This window comes from Pelmatolapia mariae, linkage group LG10_11, assembly GCF_036321145.2.
Source record: "Pelmatolapia mariae isolate MD_Pm_ZW linkage group LG10_11, Pm_UMD_F_2, whole genome shotgun sequence".
In the NCBI taxonomy this organism is placed as follows: Eukaryota; Metazoa; Chordata; class Actinopteri; order Cichliformes; family Cichlidae; genus Pelmatolapia; species Pelmatolapia mariae.
In genome coordinates, this window is record NC_086236.1 from 19,786,362 (window position 1) to 19,798,787 (window position 12,426).

Genomic DNA, 12,426 nt, shown 5'->3' on the forward strand with positions numbered 1-12,426 from the left:
GATACTGAAGACTGTAACAACACAGTAGCACATCAGTGTTTATGCAGATATGGTCACACTGGTCACTGAATCATTGAGTTGCCTATTGATTAGAGCTGAACCACAGTCCACTGCAGGGGGACAAACTCAAGTGTCCAACCTGAAACACAAGTTTGCTGATATAACTCTGACATATTCGGTGTAAACATGTGTTAACTTGCTTAAACCAGATCAGTTTTGTCATTTAACTGTGTGCTTAAAATTAAACTAAAAAATAGAATCAATAATAAAAATGAAGCAGCAGGTAAATCCTGTACAGTAAATAAAAACTGCAGATCATTTAAAGTCTTATGTGTACAAAAACACTCAATACAAGAGTTGCTCAAGAGCGTTTTGGTCTGTTATGCTGAAGCTTTAGTTAAATCAAGTTTAAAGATTTAAGACTTTAACTTTTACTGTTGCTGACTTTTAACAAAGACTTCAACGCAGGATTCTTCTTTGATGTTTTCTTTTCTCTAATTTCTTAGATTAACATAAGTAAACAGTTGGTGTAAATACTGAAATAGGGGAAGTCTGCTCTTATTCTTTATCAACTGATACAGACAACTGTCATATCTCCTGTCATTACCTGTAAAATATGTTTAATTACACACAGTTTTTTTCTTTTTTCTTCATAATTCACTGCCTTTTATTAAAAAAAAATAATGGCTTAGACCCACAATTATTAAAATTTTATAACTATCTGGTGACAAAAGTGTCAACAAAATAAAGGCTGGTTAGAGTCCAGACATACTGCAGAGGAATGTCAATAGGGGGCGCTATACGAGGACCACGCGGGTATATAAAAGTGGATTTTCACAGAAACCAGGTTACTCAAAGCCTACCAGAAGGCATCACTTTGAAGCTGGAAGGAGCAGCTCTGAGCCGCAGTGGTAAGAAATTAAGACTCCCTGAACATGTCAAAGCAGATCTGTAATTTGCTTTGAAGTGTGCTATGGAGAGTGGATGACTGAAACAGGAGTAGGAAAGTGATTTCATTTTTTAATTAAATGAAGCATTCAACAACATCAGCTCCTACAATTAAATGATTTCCAGGAGTGTATTCTCGTTTGATTTGGTCATTTTTATTGAGGCGTACAACTACAACTAACTCTGCAGCTCTGCAACTAGTTTTATTCTACTAGCTGAACAGACTCTGTGTGTGTGTGTGTGTGTGTGTGTGTGTGTGTGTGTGTGTGTGTGTGTGTGTGTGTGTGTGTGTGTGTGTGTGTGTGTGTGACAGAGAGAGAGGTTGGCTGTTCCTGTTGATTTGTTTATTGTTTGTCTGGCTATGGATGTGTCACACTAATTGCAGAGAAAAGCTGTGGTTGGATGGGCATGAGGGGCCACGGGCAGTGAGAGAATCCCATTTTCTGTGCATGTCCAGTTTAGACCAGTTTGCTTTTTCCAGAAATCAGCAGAAAGTCCACTATGGGTGCATGTATTATAAGGGTCTGTAATGTAATGCAAGGTCTTTGTCTCATGATGTCATAATCTTCCTACAATGACAAAAGTTAATCATTCACCACTTAATGTTAGTTGGTTTAGCGCTTAGCGTCTTCTCTGTATCTAACTAACACAGAAACTTTAAATTAATCAGAAAAGTGCCACAAACAAACAGCACAGATTTCCATGCAGTGCAGCCAGCCTTCCTCTGCTGGGTTCAAAGTTAAGTGATTGATCTTGTGATCCTATAAAAAGAAGTGAACCTTTCTTTCTGTCTGTCACAGTGATAGGCTAACTGTAAGACCTCCCCCCCTCCTCTTGCTCTTTTCTCTTCACAGATAAGTGAGCTGTGATCCTTCATCCTGAGCGTCAGTCAGGGAGGTTCTTTCTGCACTTCCAGCTACATCCTCTTTCTCCCTCTCTCTTTCTTTGTCCCCTAAATTTCTCTCCTCTTGCTTTTTGCTTCTGTCTTTAATTTTTTTTCAATCAACCATGGCTCCAACCCTGGCCACAGCATTTGCCAGGCGCTGGTGGATGGCAGTGACTGCTATCATTGAGAATTTGCTCTTCTCCGCTGTGCTGCTAGGATGGGGATCGCTCCTCATCATGCTCAAGTCAGAGGGCTTCTACTCGTACCTTTGCAGCGAGGAGGGTAAGTCGAAACTCTTGTGTTTTATAATTACCAAAATAGTTATGACGATGCCTTGTAAAAAAAGAAAGAAAGAAAGAAAGAAAGAAAGAAAGAAAGAAAGAAAGAAAGAAAGAAAGAAAGAAAGAAAGAAAGAAAAGACAATTGGTTTTTTGACTTAGTTTTTGGAAAGCACTTTTTCTTTTTGTACGCTGAAATATCCCAATAAAATAAGGATTAAGTGATAGACAGCAATGGTGATCTTAAGTTAGGAGCAGGTTTTATTCAACAGATGTAATACGACACTACTGTCTTCTGGCCTCTTCCATTCTTTAGGGAGAATGAGGGGTTTTTCTGTACAAGTGTCATAACCTGTTTTAAGGACTCAGGAAATTAAATCTGAGCAGGCAAATGAAATAAAGAGCAGTGTAACAGGTACGTCAGTTGGTCTAAAGTGAAAGTATAAAAGGTTTTATGGTGCAGTAGACTTGTTGAGAGTCAACTGATAGACCAATGATGGACTGATCAGCTGATCCTTTTACCTGAGTCTGTATTGTTTAAAGCTTGTTCTCTTTATGTCAAGAGTCCCACACTATGACAAAAGTTACACCAGGTACTTTGTGTTGTTAAGAACAAAGGTTGGATTGATGCACTCGGCCTAAGTGACCCCGGTGTGGTCTTTTAAAAGAGAATAAACAAGGGAAATGTAAAGGAGGACCCCAGGTGATACTGTGTGGCGTCCCATGGCCTGAAAGAGATAAACATGTTAGTATCCACACTAAGTCCTGGAGCATTTATAACATGCAGGAGGATGTTTTACTCACCTCTGCACCAGTGGCTAATATTAACATTCAGCAATAAAAACTTATAAAGGCTGACAGCTGTCCCATACACATTTACCGGCGAAGGAACAACATTTTATAGGGTAGTGCAAATGTTTTAGCTGTGAAGCTGTGCACACTCACCAGTCAAGTAAAAGTTGAGCAATAACTTCCTGGAGAACTGCCACAGTCATCTTATCTTGTTCTGATGACATAAGAGAAGAAAAAAAAAGGAGAACAGCAGCAAGCACCAGCTCAGCTTTTTTCAAACATGTGACGTGATTGAGGAACAAAGTAATCAGCAGGAAGCATTTATAGCTGGTAATAAGTGAGTTTAAAGTTCAGTGACAAAGGGCAGAGAGGGTGAGATAGCTAAAGTGATGAGCAGTAGAAATCAAACCAGGAAACAGTAAAAAATAGAATGGCGAAATGGAAAGATAATGGTCCAACATAGACTGGCACAAGAAGCACTTATTTGGCATTTAAAATATATAGACTGCACTTTGTGCTTTGTATTTCATAATAAACATTTTATGAATTTTAATTATGAAATACCAAATCACTTCAAATGAAATAAAGCAACAGACATCGATGCATTTATAAGCTGCCTTTTCTCGTTTTGGGTGCAGTGTTAGTGCAGGGTTCAGTGTTAGCTTGGTGCCAACATCTTAATGCCTTTTCTAGCCTTTATAAGTCATTTTGCACCAGGCTGCCCAGTCAAACATTTTGCTATACATGCTACAGAGACACAGTGTTGAGTATTAACTGCACGTTCAGCAATATAGTTTGCCAATCAGCTGCTCCCGTCAGCATTGTGTCCCAGTGATTCAAAGGGTATGAGATGCTGATCTGTCTTCTTGGGGAAGACTTTGGCACTTGGTCATGAAGTGCGTCACAGTGTTTCACGTTGGGATGCCACACACACGTTTTCCTCCCAGAGATAACCGGTGGCTGATAGCACTGGAAGAGCGTGATCTGGAAAGCTAATGCTAAGAAGGTCCAAAGCTGCAGCTCCCCTCACTTCATCACCTGGACGTCTTCTGGACTTTTGCACTTGTTCACATTATCTCCTTGCAGGTCCTGATAATGATGTGAAGTTTATTGCAAGTGCTAGCTTATCACGTTTGGTTCATATCATTCCAAAGTAGCAATAAAATCCAAATTGCATTCCATATTATAATCTTTAGGGGCACTTTTTTTATTTTATGCTAAGGTTCACAATTCATCTAACTGGCTGTGCACATGTGATTGGTATGTATTGATGTATTAGAGATATAAGTAAACTATTCAGAGCTATATTCTTCAGCCACAGAAGAGAACCTAAATAATTCCTGATTATCCACAACACTGCATCTTAGTTGGGTGGTGTTTGTTTTTTCGCAGCAATACATAAAAAAAAAAGCCTAACTTCTAAGGGAAAAGGGCACATTAAGTCAGCCTGAAACATCCAAACTTATTGAATATCTTCCACTTGCATAATTCCTATAAAATTTCTTATATTCTACCAACTTTTATCTCGGTCCTTAGGTAACAGCTCCAACTACAATCTGTCCCAGTCTCATTCAGCACAGGCGTCTGATGAGTACACTTACGACTATGAAAGTGAGGCTGGTGTGGTGGGTTTGGGAGACGGTGTCGAGATGAGGCCCCTGGTCCCTATGGATGGGCCCCTGAGGATGAACGGCTGGCTGATCTGTAAAGAACAGGATGAGATGCTGAACTTGGCTTTCACAGTGGGCTCCTTCCTCCTCTCAGCCATCACGCTGCCATTGGGGATTGTCATGGATAAATATGGGCCTCGCAAACTGAGACTGCTGGGAAGGTAAGCAAAGAAGGGAAGAAGCTATCCAGACTTACTGTGATGTAACATATGGAAAAAATACACGTGTAGTCATAAATAGAGTTTTAAAAAGAACAGCTTTAGTTAGCTTGTTATCAGAAGTGTGACACAATCATATATTTTCAGCACCTGCTTTGGATTGTCCTGTCTACTCATTGCTTATGGAGCCTACAAACCAAATGGTGAGTTCATATGAACAAAAGTCTTTTTTGCACTGTAACATTTGGAGCACTATATGGATTTTGAGTTTTATATATATATATATATACATATTTACTTTTTTTTTGCAGAACTCTCTGTCCTTATCTTCATTGCTCTTACTTTCAATGGCTTCGGGGGCATGTGCATGACCTTCACCTCTCTCACAGTAAGTGTGCACACTGATGTGTGCTTTATAATCCTTGTTCCATAGAGTCCTTGCACCTGCTGCAATATGTTTGTCCAGATGTATGTTTCTATCTACACAGCTCTTTGTCTCACTCGCTCTGTTATAATAGCCTGTTGGCTCCCTGCCTGCTCGCCTTCTCCCTCCCTTCTTGTCTGACGTTCCACCCTGTCTCCTGTTTAATTTTCTTTTTTTTAACTTTGCCTTTTTTCTAATGTTGGAATACACGTTCCTAGGGATTACCCGGCCAAGTGTCAGATAGCAGGGAAGGGAGTTGATTAGAGGGAGAGAAAGTGCGACAGCATGGCTCATTATCACTTTCTGCTGCATCTATTATTGTGCTTCACAAAGGACATGAAGGATGAATCAAGAATTTCTCCTACTTATCCCTCGTCTTTCTCTGTTCTTGCAAAGACTTAATGGACTTGCTGCACTGACCCTAAACACAGAAATTCCCACTTTAAAAAAAATAAGCAGCATCACTCTTGGAAATCTAAAACTTCAGTTAAGAGCCTAATTCCTGAAGTCATATCCTTCGATGCAGTTCATCAAATTTCACAGATTCTTTGGAGCAAAGAAAAAGCCTTTATACCTGAAACAGTTTAAATGTAATCAGCCCTACAGGCAAGGATACAAAAGCCGAGATAAACAGTCTAAAGATCATCATTTATTTGCATTCTTCTCCTGCAATTATCCACCCCGCTTCTTCTCTGGCCTTGACATCAGTTCAGCCTGCAGTGACTCACATGGGAGTCCAGTTCTCTACCATGGTGATGCTGTTCACTGGAGAGGGCCTCTGCTCCACTAAATCTCCCAGTGAAACATCTCAATTCTATACCAGCACTGACTCTTGCTGTTACATCTCTCATTTCTCCTGTTGTATTTGTTGTATCTCTCATTAGTTGCTGCCATGGCCATTCATGTCAGTGTTATAGTAAAACCTTGATTTAAAGAATTGTTTGCTCCCTTTACTGTCAGTCTCCAGAGGTGCTGCATAAAAAGATGTGTTCCCCTCACACCAAGTTTCACTTCATCTCCTCAGCAGCTCAATTTACAAGAAAGCCTCAGTGTCGGGTTAATCATTAGACACAACCCTGTTCCTTGACTGCTTGTCCGTGACTTCTCCACAGACCTTAAAGCACTCATTCTCAGCTGAGGGATGTTGGGTAACACTCAGCTGCCCTCAGTGGCCACTACTGGCTCAGTGCCAATGTCAGCTCACCTTCCCCGCTTTAGGTTTCATCCAGCAGTTGCTAGTGCACAGCACCTTTAGTCATTTAAACTCAATGAGATGAGTTTTCAAGTTATTCCTGATTAAAGTGTTGGGAAATCCTGGTAACCTGGGTGCACATGCCTTCTCAATTTAGCACTCAAACACTACCGCATACCTCTTCCTTAGCTTTCCCCGCTCTTATGTAATTGAATGAGCTTGTTGTTGTTCAGTCTCCTGAAAACAGAACAGCTTGTGAATGCCTTTGTATTCGGATGTTTTGTCACCCGCTGTCTCCCGTTTTGGCTTCCAAATCCATTTTTCTTTTTAAAGAAAAGTATATTAAAGACATCTTTATGTCCTCAAATGTCACCTTGCCTCAGCCGACCCGTCCGATTGTTTCAGCTGTAAAGAACTCATCAGTAGTGTCGTATGTTGGACAGCTGTGCGTGTTATGTGATGCTGTTTTATATTTACATACACCGAGGTGGGCTGGTTTCATGTCACTCTGTTGCATTTTTGTTTTCTCTGATGTTCGCGCCGTGGTGCCAAGTCTGCTTACTAATTGGGTCTTACTGTAAACTGTGACCCCATTGTCAGTAGGTACCAGCCTCACAGTGCCCCAATCTGCACCCACACCCCCTACCTCCACCCCCTCCCAAACTAAACTAAGTGCAGCTGCGCAACAGTTCAGCTCCCCATTTTTTCCTTTAGATAACTGAATAAATCTCATCTCAGTTGCAATCTAATGCAAAAATCTAGAGAACAAAAACACTGTAAAGCTCACGGCCTCTTTCCCTGTTTCTTCATTCGTTTCTCTTCTAGCTGCCAAACATGTTTGGGGACCTCCGTTCAACCTTCATCGCCCTGATGATCGGCTCCTACGCATCCTCTGCTGTCACTTTTCCCGGCGTCAAGGTAACAAACACTGAAGGCTACATATTTTCTCCTGGCACCTTAATCTTGGCAGTCAAGGCACTTGCCAAAATCTAGAACTGGTCCACAGATGGATTATCAGAAGTATTAGGAGAACTGGTTCTAATTCTCAGGATGGGTTAAATGCAAGGAGTGGGTTTTCCTGCCAATTAGTACAGGATAACTTTGATTTTGTCTAACCCAATTAACAAAGTGCACCATAAGAATCATGTGAGAACTTAGTATTCCCAGACAGGTTTAGTCCAAGAACTGGGAATATAACTGTCTTCTCTATGTCTTTTTTTGCACTGTACTTTGTATTTACTGGCCCTTGTTTTGGACACAGGTGATCTATGACTTTGGCATACCATTCATCACTATTCTGGTGGTGTGGGCTGCCTGTGCAGGACTGGTCTTCATGAACTGCTTCTTCAACTGGCCACTGGAACCATTCCCAGGCCCAGAAGATATGGACTACACGTTAGTAACACGCATGCAAATTGATTAAATTCAATTTTATTTATATAGCGCCAATTCACACCAACAGTAAGTTTTTTTAATTGTTCAATTCCCCCATGGTCCCATCTCTTTCCACTTTTCTCTGTTACCCTTAACATAATCCCCTCTACTCCCATTCTTGTTATCCAGTTTTGTAATCCCTCTCTCATCCTTTGCTTCCTCAGTGTGAAGATCAAGTTCAGCTGGCTTGGCTTCGACCATAAAATCACAGGTCAGCAGTTCTACAAGCAAGTGACCACAGTGGGCCGTCGTCTGAGCGTGGGCACCAACACAAAGCAAAAGGAGCTGACTACCAAAGATGGAAACAATCTTTGTCTCTCTACCATGGACCTGGAAATGGAGTGCAAGCCACAAGAAGAATGTAAGACTGCAGTATTATAAACCTGAACCCATGTATGCACTTTTTACTTAAATGCATTTAATTTACCCTTCTTTGTTTTTTGTTTCTCCTCTGCAGCCCAGTCATTCTTTAAAACTATCATCACCCCAATTTTCCTGCTCAGTCTGGTGACCATGTCTATGACTCAGCTTCGTCTTTTGTTCTACATGGGAGCCATGAACAGTGTCCTGGAGTCACTCACCAATGGAGACCTCAACACAGGTCAGTTTCTCAACTTTTCTTTGCTTGAAGTTTGCACGCATACATAAACATGAATGCATTTGCTGTTTCTTTCTCAACAAATATGAATCATAACTTGAAAGCAGTTTGGCTTACTTGTTTTAATTGGATTTTCAGTGGAAAGAATGGAAGTTGGTAAGATAAGAAGTCTTCTGTATCAGTAGATTACTAAACCATTCGACTGTTACATTTCAAGGTGAAAACACTTACAATTTAGAAACGCATCACAGCAGTGATTAGTACTATTCAATGTTGTGAATAGTACTATTCACAGCATTGAATAGCACCTTTTTTAATAGCTAGTTATTTTATTTCATCAGTTGACCTTGGCTGTTGTTTTGATCTTTCATTCTGCTTTAATCTGCACGGAATGACCATTTACTGTACTTATTAACTAACTTTGCCCGCTAGCAGCAAAGGGTGCACACCATATGAGCAGTTTCACGTGATGCAGTTTCCGTGTATCATTACTCCCTTAGCCCATAGAAATAACCCACACAACCTTACCCCCTCCTAATAATAACATTTTATTGACATTTTTTTAAATTGACATTCCACTCAATATAGCACTAATACTAGGTGCTAAATATTAACTATACTGTCCTATTAACCAAGTCAGTATAGGTATATTCTTTCAAACACTGTCATTGTATTTTAAACTTTCTCCTTATCCTATTATATTGTATGCTCATTCTGATCTCTTTTTCAGTGAGTTTGTACTCTTCCATCTTCGGGGTGCTGCAGCTACTTTGCCTGATGACCACCCCTGTGATTGGTCAGATTATGGACTGGAAGCTGAAGGACTGTGATGATGGACAGGAAGACAAGGAACCCTTAAACAAGTATGTCAAATATTAGTAATCCTTTGCAATGCAGGACAAACCCACTTTGTTAAATTCTCAACATTTCTAGACACAGAATATGATTAATATAGCCAAAAGAGAAGGTTATTGTGACATCAGTGACTGAAAAATGACCTCTCCTCCTTCTTTCTGTTTCAAACCTGAAGAGGAGAAACAAAGATCAAGCGCAGAGACAGAAAGATTCAGAAGGTGACCAATGCGCTGCGAGCATTCTTGCTCACAAACTTGCTTTTGGTTGGATTTGGGATCACCTGCTTAGTGCCTAATCTCCCCCTGCAGGTGAGTAGTCCAGCTTGAGTTTACCAACATTTTTCACACTTAACACTAGATGTAAATTGCAATCTCCGTTGACTGCAGTTTATAGTACACTGCACAGTACAGTTAGACTTTTAGGTGTTTATGTTTACTTTCTTGCAAAACAAAGTGAAAACAAAACACCTTTACTGTTTTGCTTAGCTTAGCAGAAATTCTAGAAATAGATGGAAAAGTTATCCTGACTTTATTTAAGAATGATAAAAATCAAATTAGCAGCTATGAAATAGCTGCTAATTTGATTTTTAATAGCTGAGACCAGCTAGCCAAGATCAGCCATACTTAGTTGTTAGCTAAGTGTTAATAACTAAGACTAGCTAACAGCTAAGATTAACCAGTCTTAGCTGTTAGCTAAGTAAGAGTAAATAGATAAGAGTAGCTAATCTTTTAATCTAATAGACTTGATGATTGATCTTCTGAAATGATAATGAATAATAATTTCTTATACTTTTATCTTTCCCTAGATTGTGTCATTTATCTTACACACGGTGGTGAGAGGATTCATCCACTCTGCTGTTGGTGGCCTTTATGCTGCTGTGTAAGTCTCACACATGCATACACACACACACACACATATTATCTTAGTCTTCTATATGTGGATGCAGCTTCACACTAATACGCTAAAGATACCTCCCGTGTCTCGTGTGTCCTCAGGTATCCCTCGTCACTGTTTGGAAGTCTAACAGGGATGCAGTCTCTGGTCAGTGCTGTGTTTGCTCTGCTGCAGCAGCCACTGTTTTTGGCTATGATGGGACCACTGGGTGGAGATCCACTCTGGGTATGTATATGCATACACATGAACACAATCAGAGATTCAGCCCTCAGGCGTGGCTAATTCTTGTACTGTCCTCCAGGTCAATGTTGGACTCCTTGCACTAAGCATGCTGGGCTTCTTGCTGCCTCTCTACCTGATCTGGTACCGACGGACTCTCTACAAAGAGCAGCAGCTGAAGGATGACAACGCTAAGATCTACATCAAAATCAACGGCTCTGAAATCCCAGAGGCCTTTGTCTAGAGAAAAGCAAACATAGGAAAACAAAAGAAGGGATGAAGAAGATTTTGAGAAACATGGGCAATCACGTGAACACAAGAAGCTGGTCGTAAAAGGAAAACTGAAATGTTAAATATCACAATGAAACATAATGTTTTTGTACTTCTCTATACATTACACAAACCAACGGACTTATATGCCCATTTTCCAAATGCTACAAAGATAAATAAACCTAAGGGTATAAACACAGAGGGCGAAAAGAAGAACTAGAGAGAGAAAAGACTGTGAAAGGAAAGAGGCAACAGCCTCTGTATTCCCCCAAATCCTCCTCTGACGTCTTTTTGTATCCCCTCCCCAATGAATGCACTAGTGCACTAGTGCAGCTCACTCCTAAGACTGCTTTCAGTATTTCTCACACGACCATAAAAAGGATGATTCTTCCTCTGTGAAGCCCACACGTCATTCAGAAAACCAGAATCTGTTTTTCTTTTCTTTTGTTTTTGTCATACTTTGACTTAAAATCAGCAAAGTACCACCTTTCTGTTCACCTGCTGGATTTTTGCTGTACAGTAGATTTTGATTCAGTGCTGTTAAGGAGAAACAGAAAGGGGAGAAGAGCCTTTTTGCTGATGTTTCTCAAGCGAGTAGTAAAGACAGTCAGGACAGTAATTACAGAGGTGGATTTTTTTTTTCTTATAATTAACATCTGATTACAGTACAACTGTAGCTTAGCGCATTGTGTAGTATTGATGAATGTCAGTATTTTGAAGGTTGTAATCTATTAGGACATTAGCCACTCTGTGGTGTGTTTGTAGACTATTTATTTTACTCTTTGACTTTAGTTTTTCTATTTATAATTTAAATTTAGGGTGCATTTCGATGTCGAATCTAACTGAAGGTTCATCACACATATCAGTGAAAACAGCTTTTCACATTACCATTTACACATCGATGTCAATACAAATAAAAAAACGAGTAAATTACTTACAGTTCAGATGCCTTACCTTAAAGTCAGTATTTGGTCCAGTCTGTCCACCTACTCTTGAGAGAAATACAGCACTTTTACCCTTCTTTCACACAAAAAAGCTCAGTTTGACAGTTCCCCTTCATCTCTTCAGCAATAGTTCTGCTTAGCCTTAAATTTTCCTGCCTTCTTATTTCTATTTATTTTATTTTACACTCAAATTTCTTGGCATATTTAAGTTTCTCTCTGCTGACAACTACTTCTGTGTCTGATTGTATACTGTGCTGTTGGCATAGAGCTCCTCCTGTCATGATGTAGGGATGTTTTGTTGTGCAAGTTTGTTTAATATGAAAAAATCTGCTGAGGTTAATAAAGACTCTTGCTTTTTTCACTTTTTATCAGACTGCACTCAGTGTCTGCATGTAATTCTCATCAAGTTGCAAAAGTGTTCTTTTCTACCTTGAAATCTGTTCTATCCACATTAAGGATGAGAAATTAAATGACCACTGTGGTCAATTTTGGGATTTTTTTCTGAGGCAATTTGTTTGTTTGGTTGGTTGGTTGGTTTGTGGAATCTTTAAATGCAAGATGAAAGTCATCTGACGAAGTACTTTCATCAGCACCTTTCATCAAACGTACAGCCTTGCAATCAATTGCTATTCCAGAAAATATTTATTGAGACTGGTTGGAGATTGGTTTTTGATTGTTCTGCAACCAGCCAGCAGGGGTCAGCATTAGGAGCATATTCCTGCACTGGAGCCAGCACCAGAGGAAGAAGGCTGGGTAGATTTCGGCTCATAGTCCTTATAAACCCTTAATTACAGTTATGTTGTATTAAATTTGGATATACAGCCTAAGATTTAAAAGTAAATAGACTATCTTAAATATTTAAAC

General features: G+C 39.9%; 1 protein-coding gene across 1 annotated transcript; it reads left to right on the forward strand.

Annotated features, from left to right (window-relative positions):
- The first annotated feature begins 811 nt into the window (after positions 1 to 811).
- slc43a2b (solute carrier family 43 member 2b) lies at positions 812 to 11,930 on the forward strand. Its single transcript, XM_063487343.1, has 15 exons — positions 812 to 911; positions 1,803 to 2,116; positions 4,441 to 4,735; positions 4,880 to 4,935; positions 5,044 to 5,120; positions 7,174 to 7,266; positions 7,610 to 7,743; positions 7,947 to 8,143; positions 8,240 to 8,383; positions 8,519 to 8,536; positions 9,111 to 9,243; positions 9,411 to 9,543; positions 10,041 to 10,114; positions 10,231 to 10,354; positions 10,431 to 11,930. Exons 2-15 carry the CDS (start codon positions 1,957 to 1,959, stop codon positions 10,590 to 10,592), a joined length of 1,800 nt encoding a protein of 599 aa, XP_063343413.1. The 5' UTR covers positions 812 to 911; positions 1,803 to 1,956; the 3' UTR covers positions 10,593 to 11,930.
- Positions 11,931 to 12,426: the final 496 nt, after the last annotated feature.

What these genes read in the sequence shown, in the direction of transcription:
- slc43a2b (XM_063487343.1), top strand. Translation starts at nt 1,957, where the DNA reads ATGGCTCCAACCCTGGCCACAGCATTTGCCAGGCGCTGGTGGATGGCA. An exon ending in CCAGAAGATATGGACTACAC is followed by an intron (nt 7,744 to 7,946) that starts GTTAGTAACACG and finishes TTGCTTCCTCAG; the next exon opens with TGTGAAGATCAAGTTCAGCT. An exon ending in GACAAGGAACCCTTAAACAA is followed by an intron (nt 9,244 to 9,410) that starts GTATGTCAAATA and finishes TCAAACCTGAAG; the next exon opens with AGGAGAAACAAAGATCAAGC.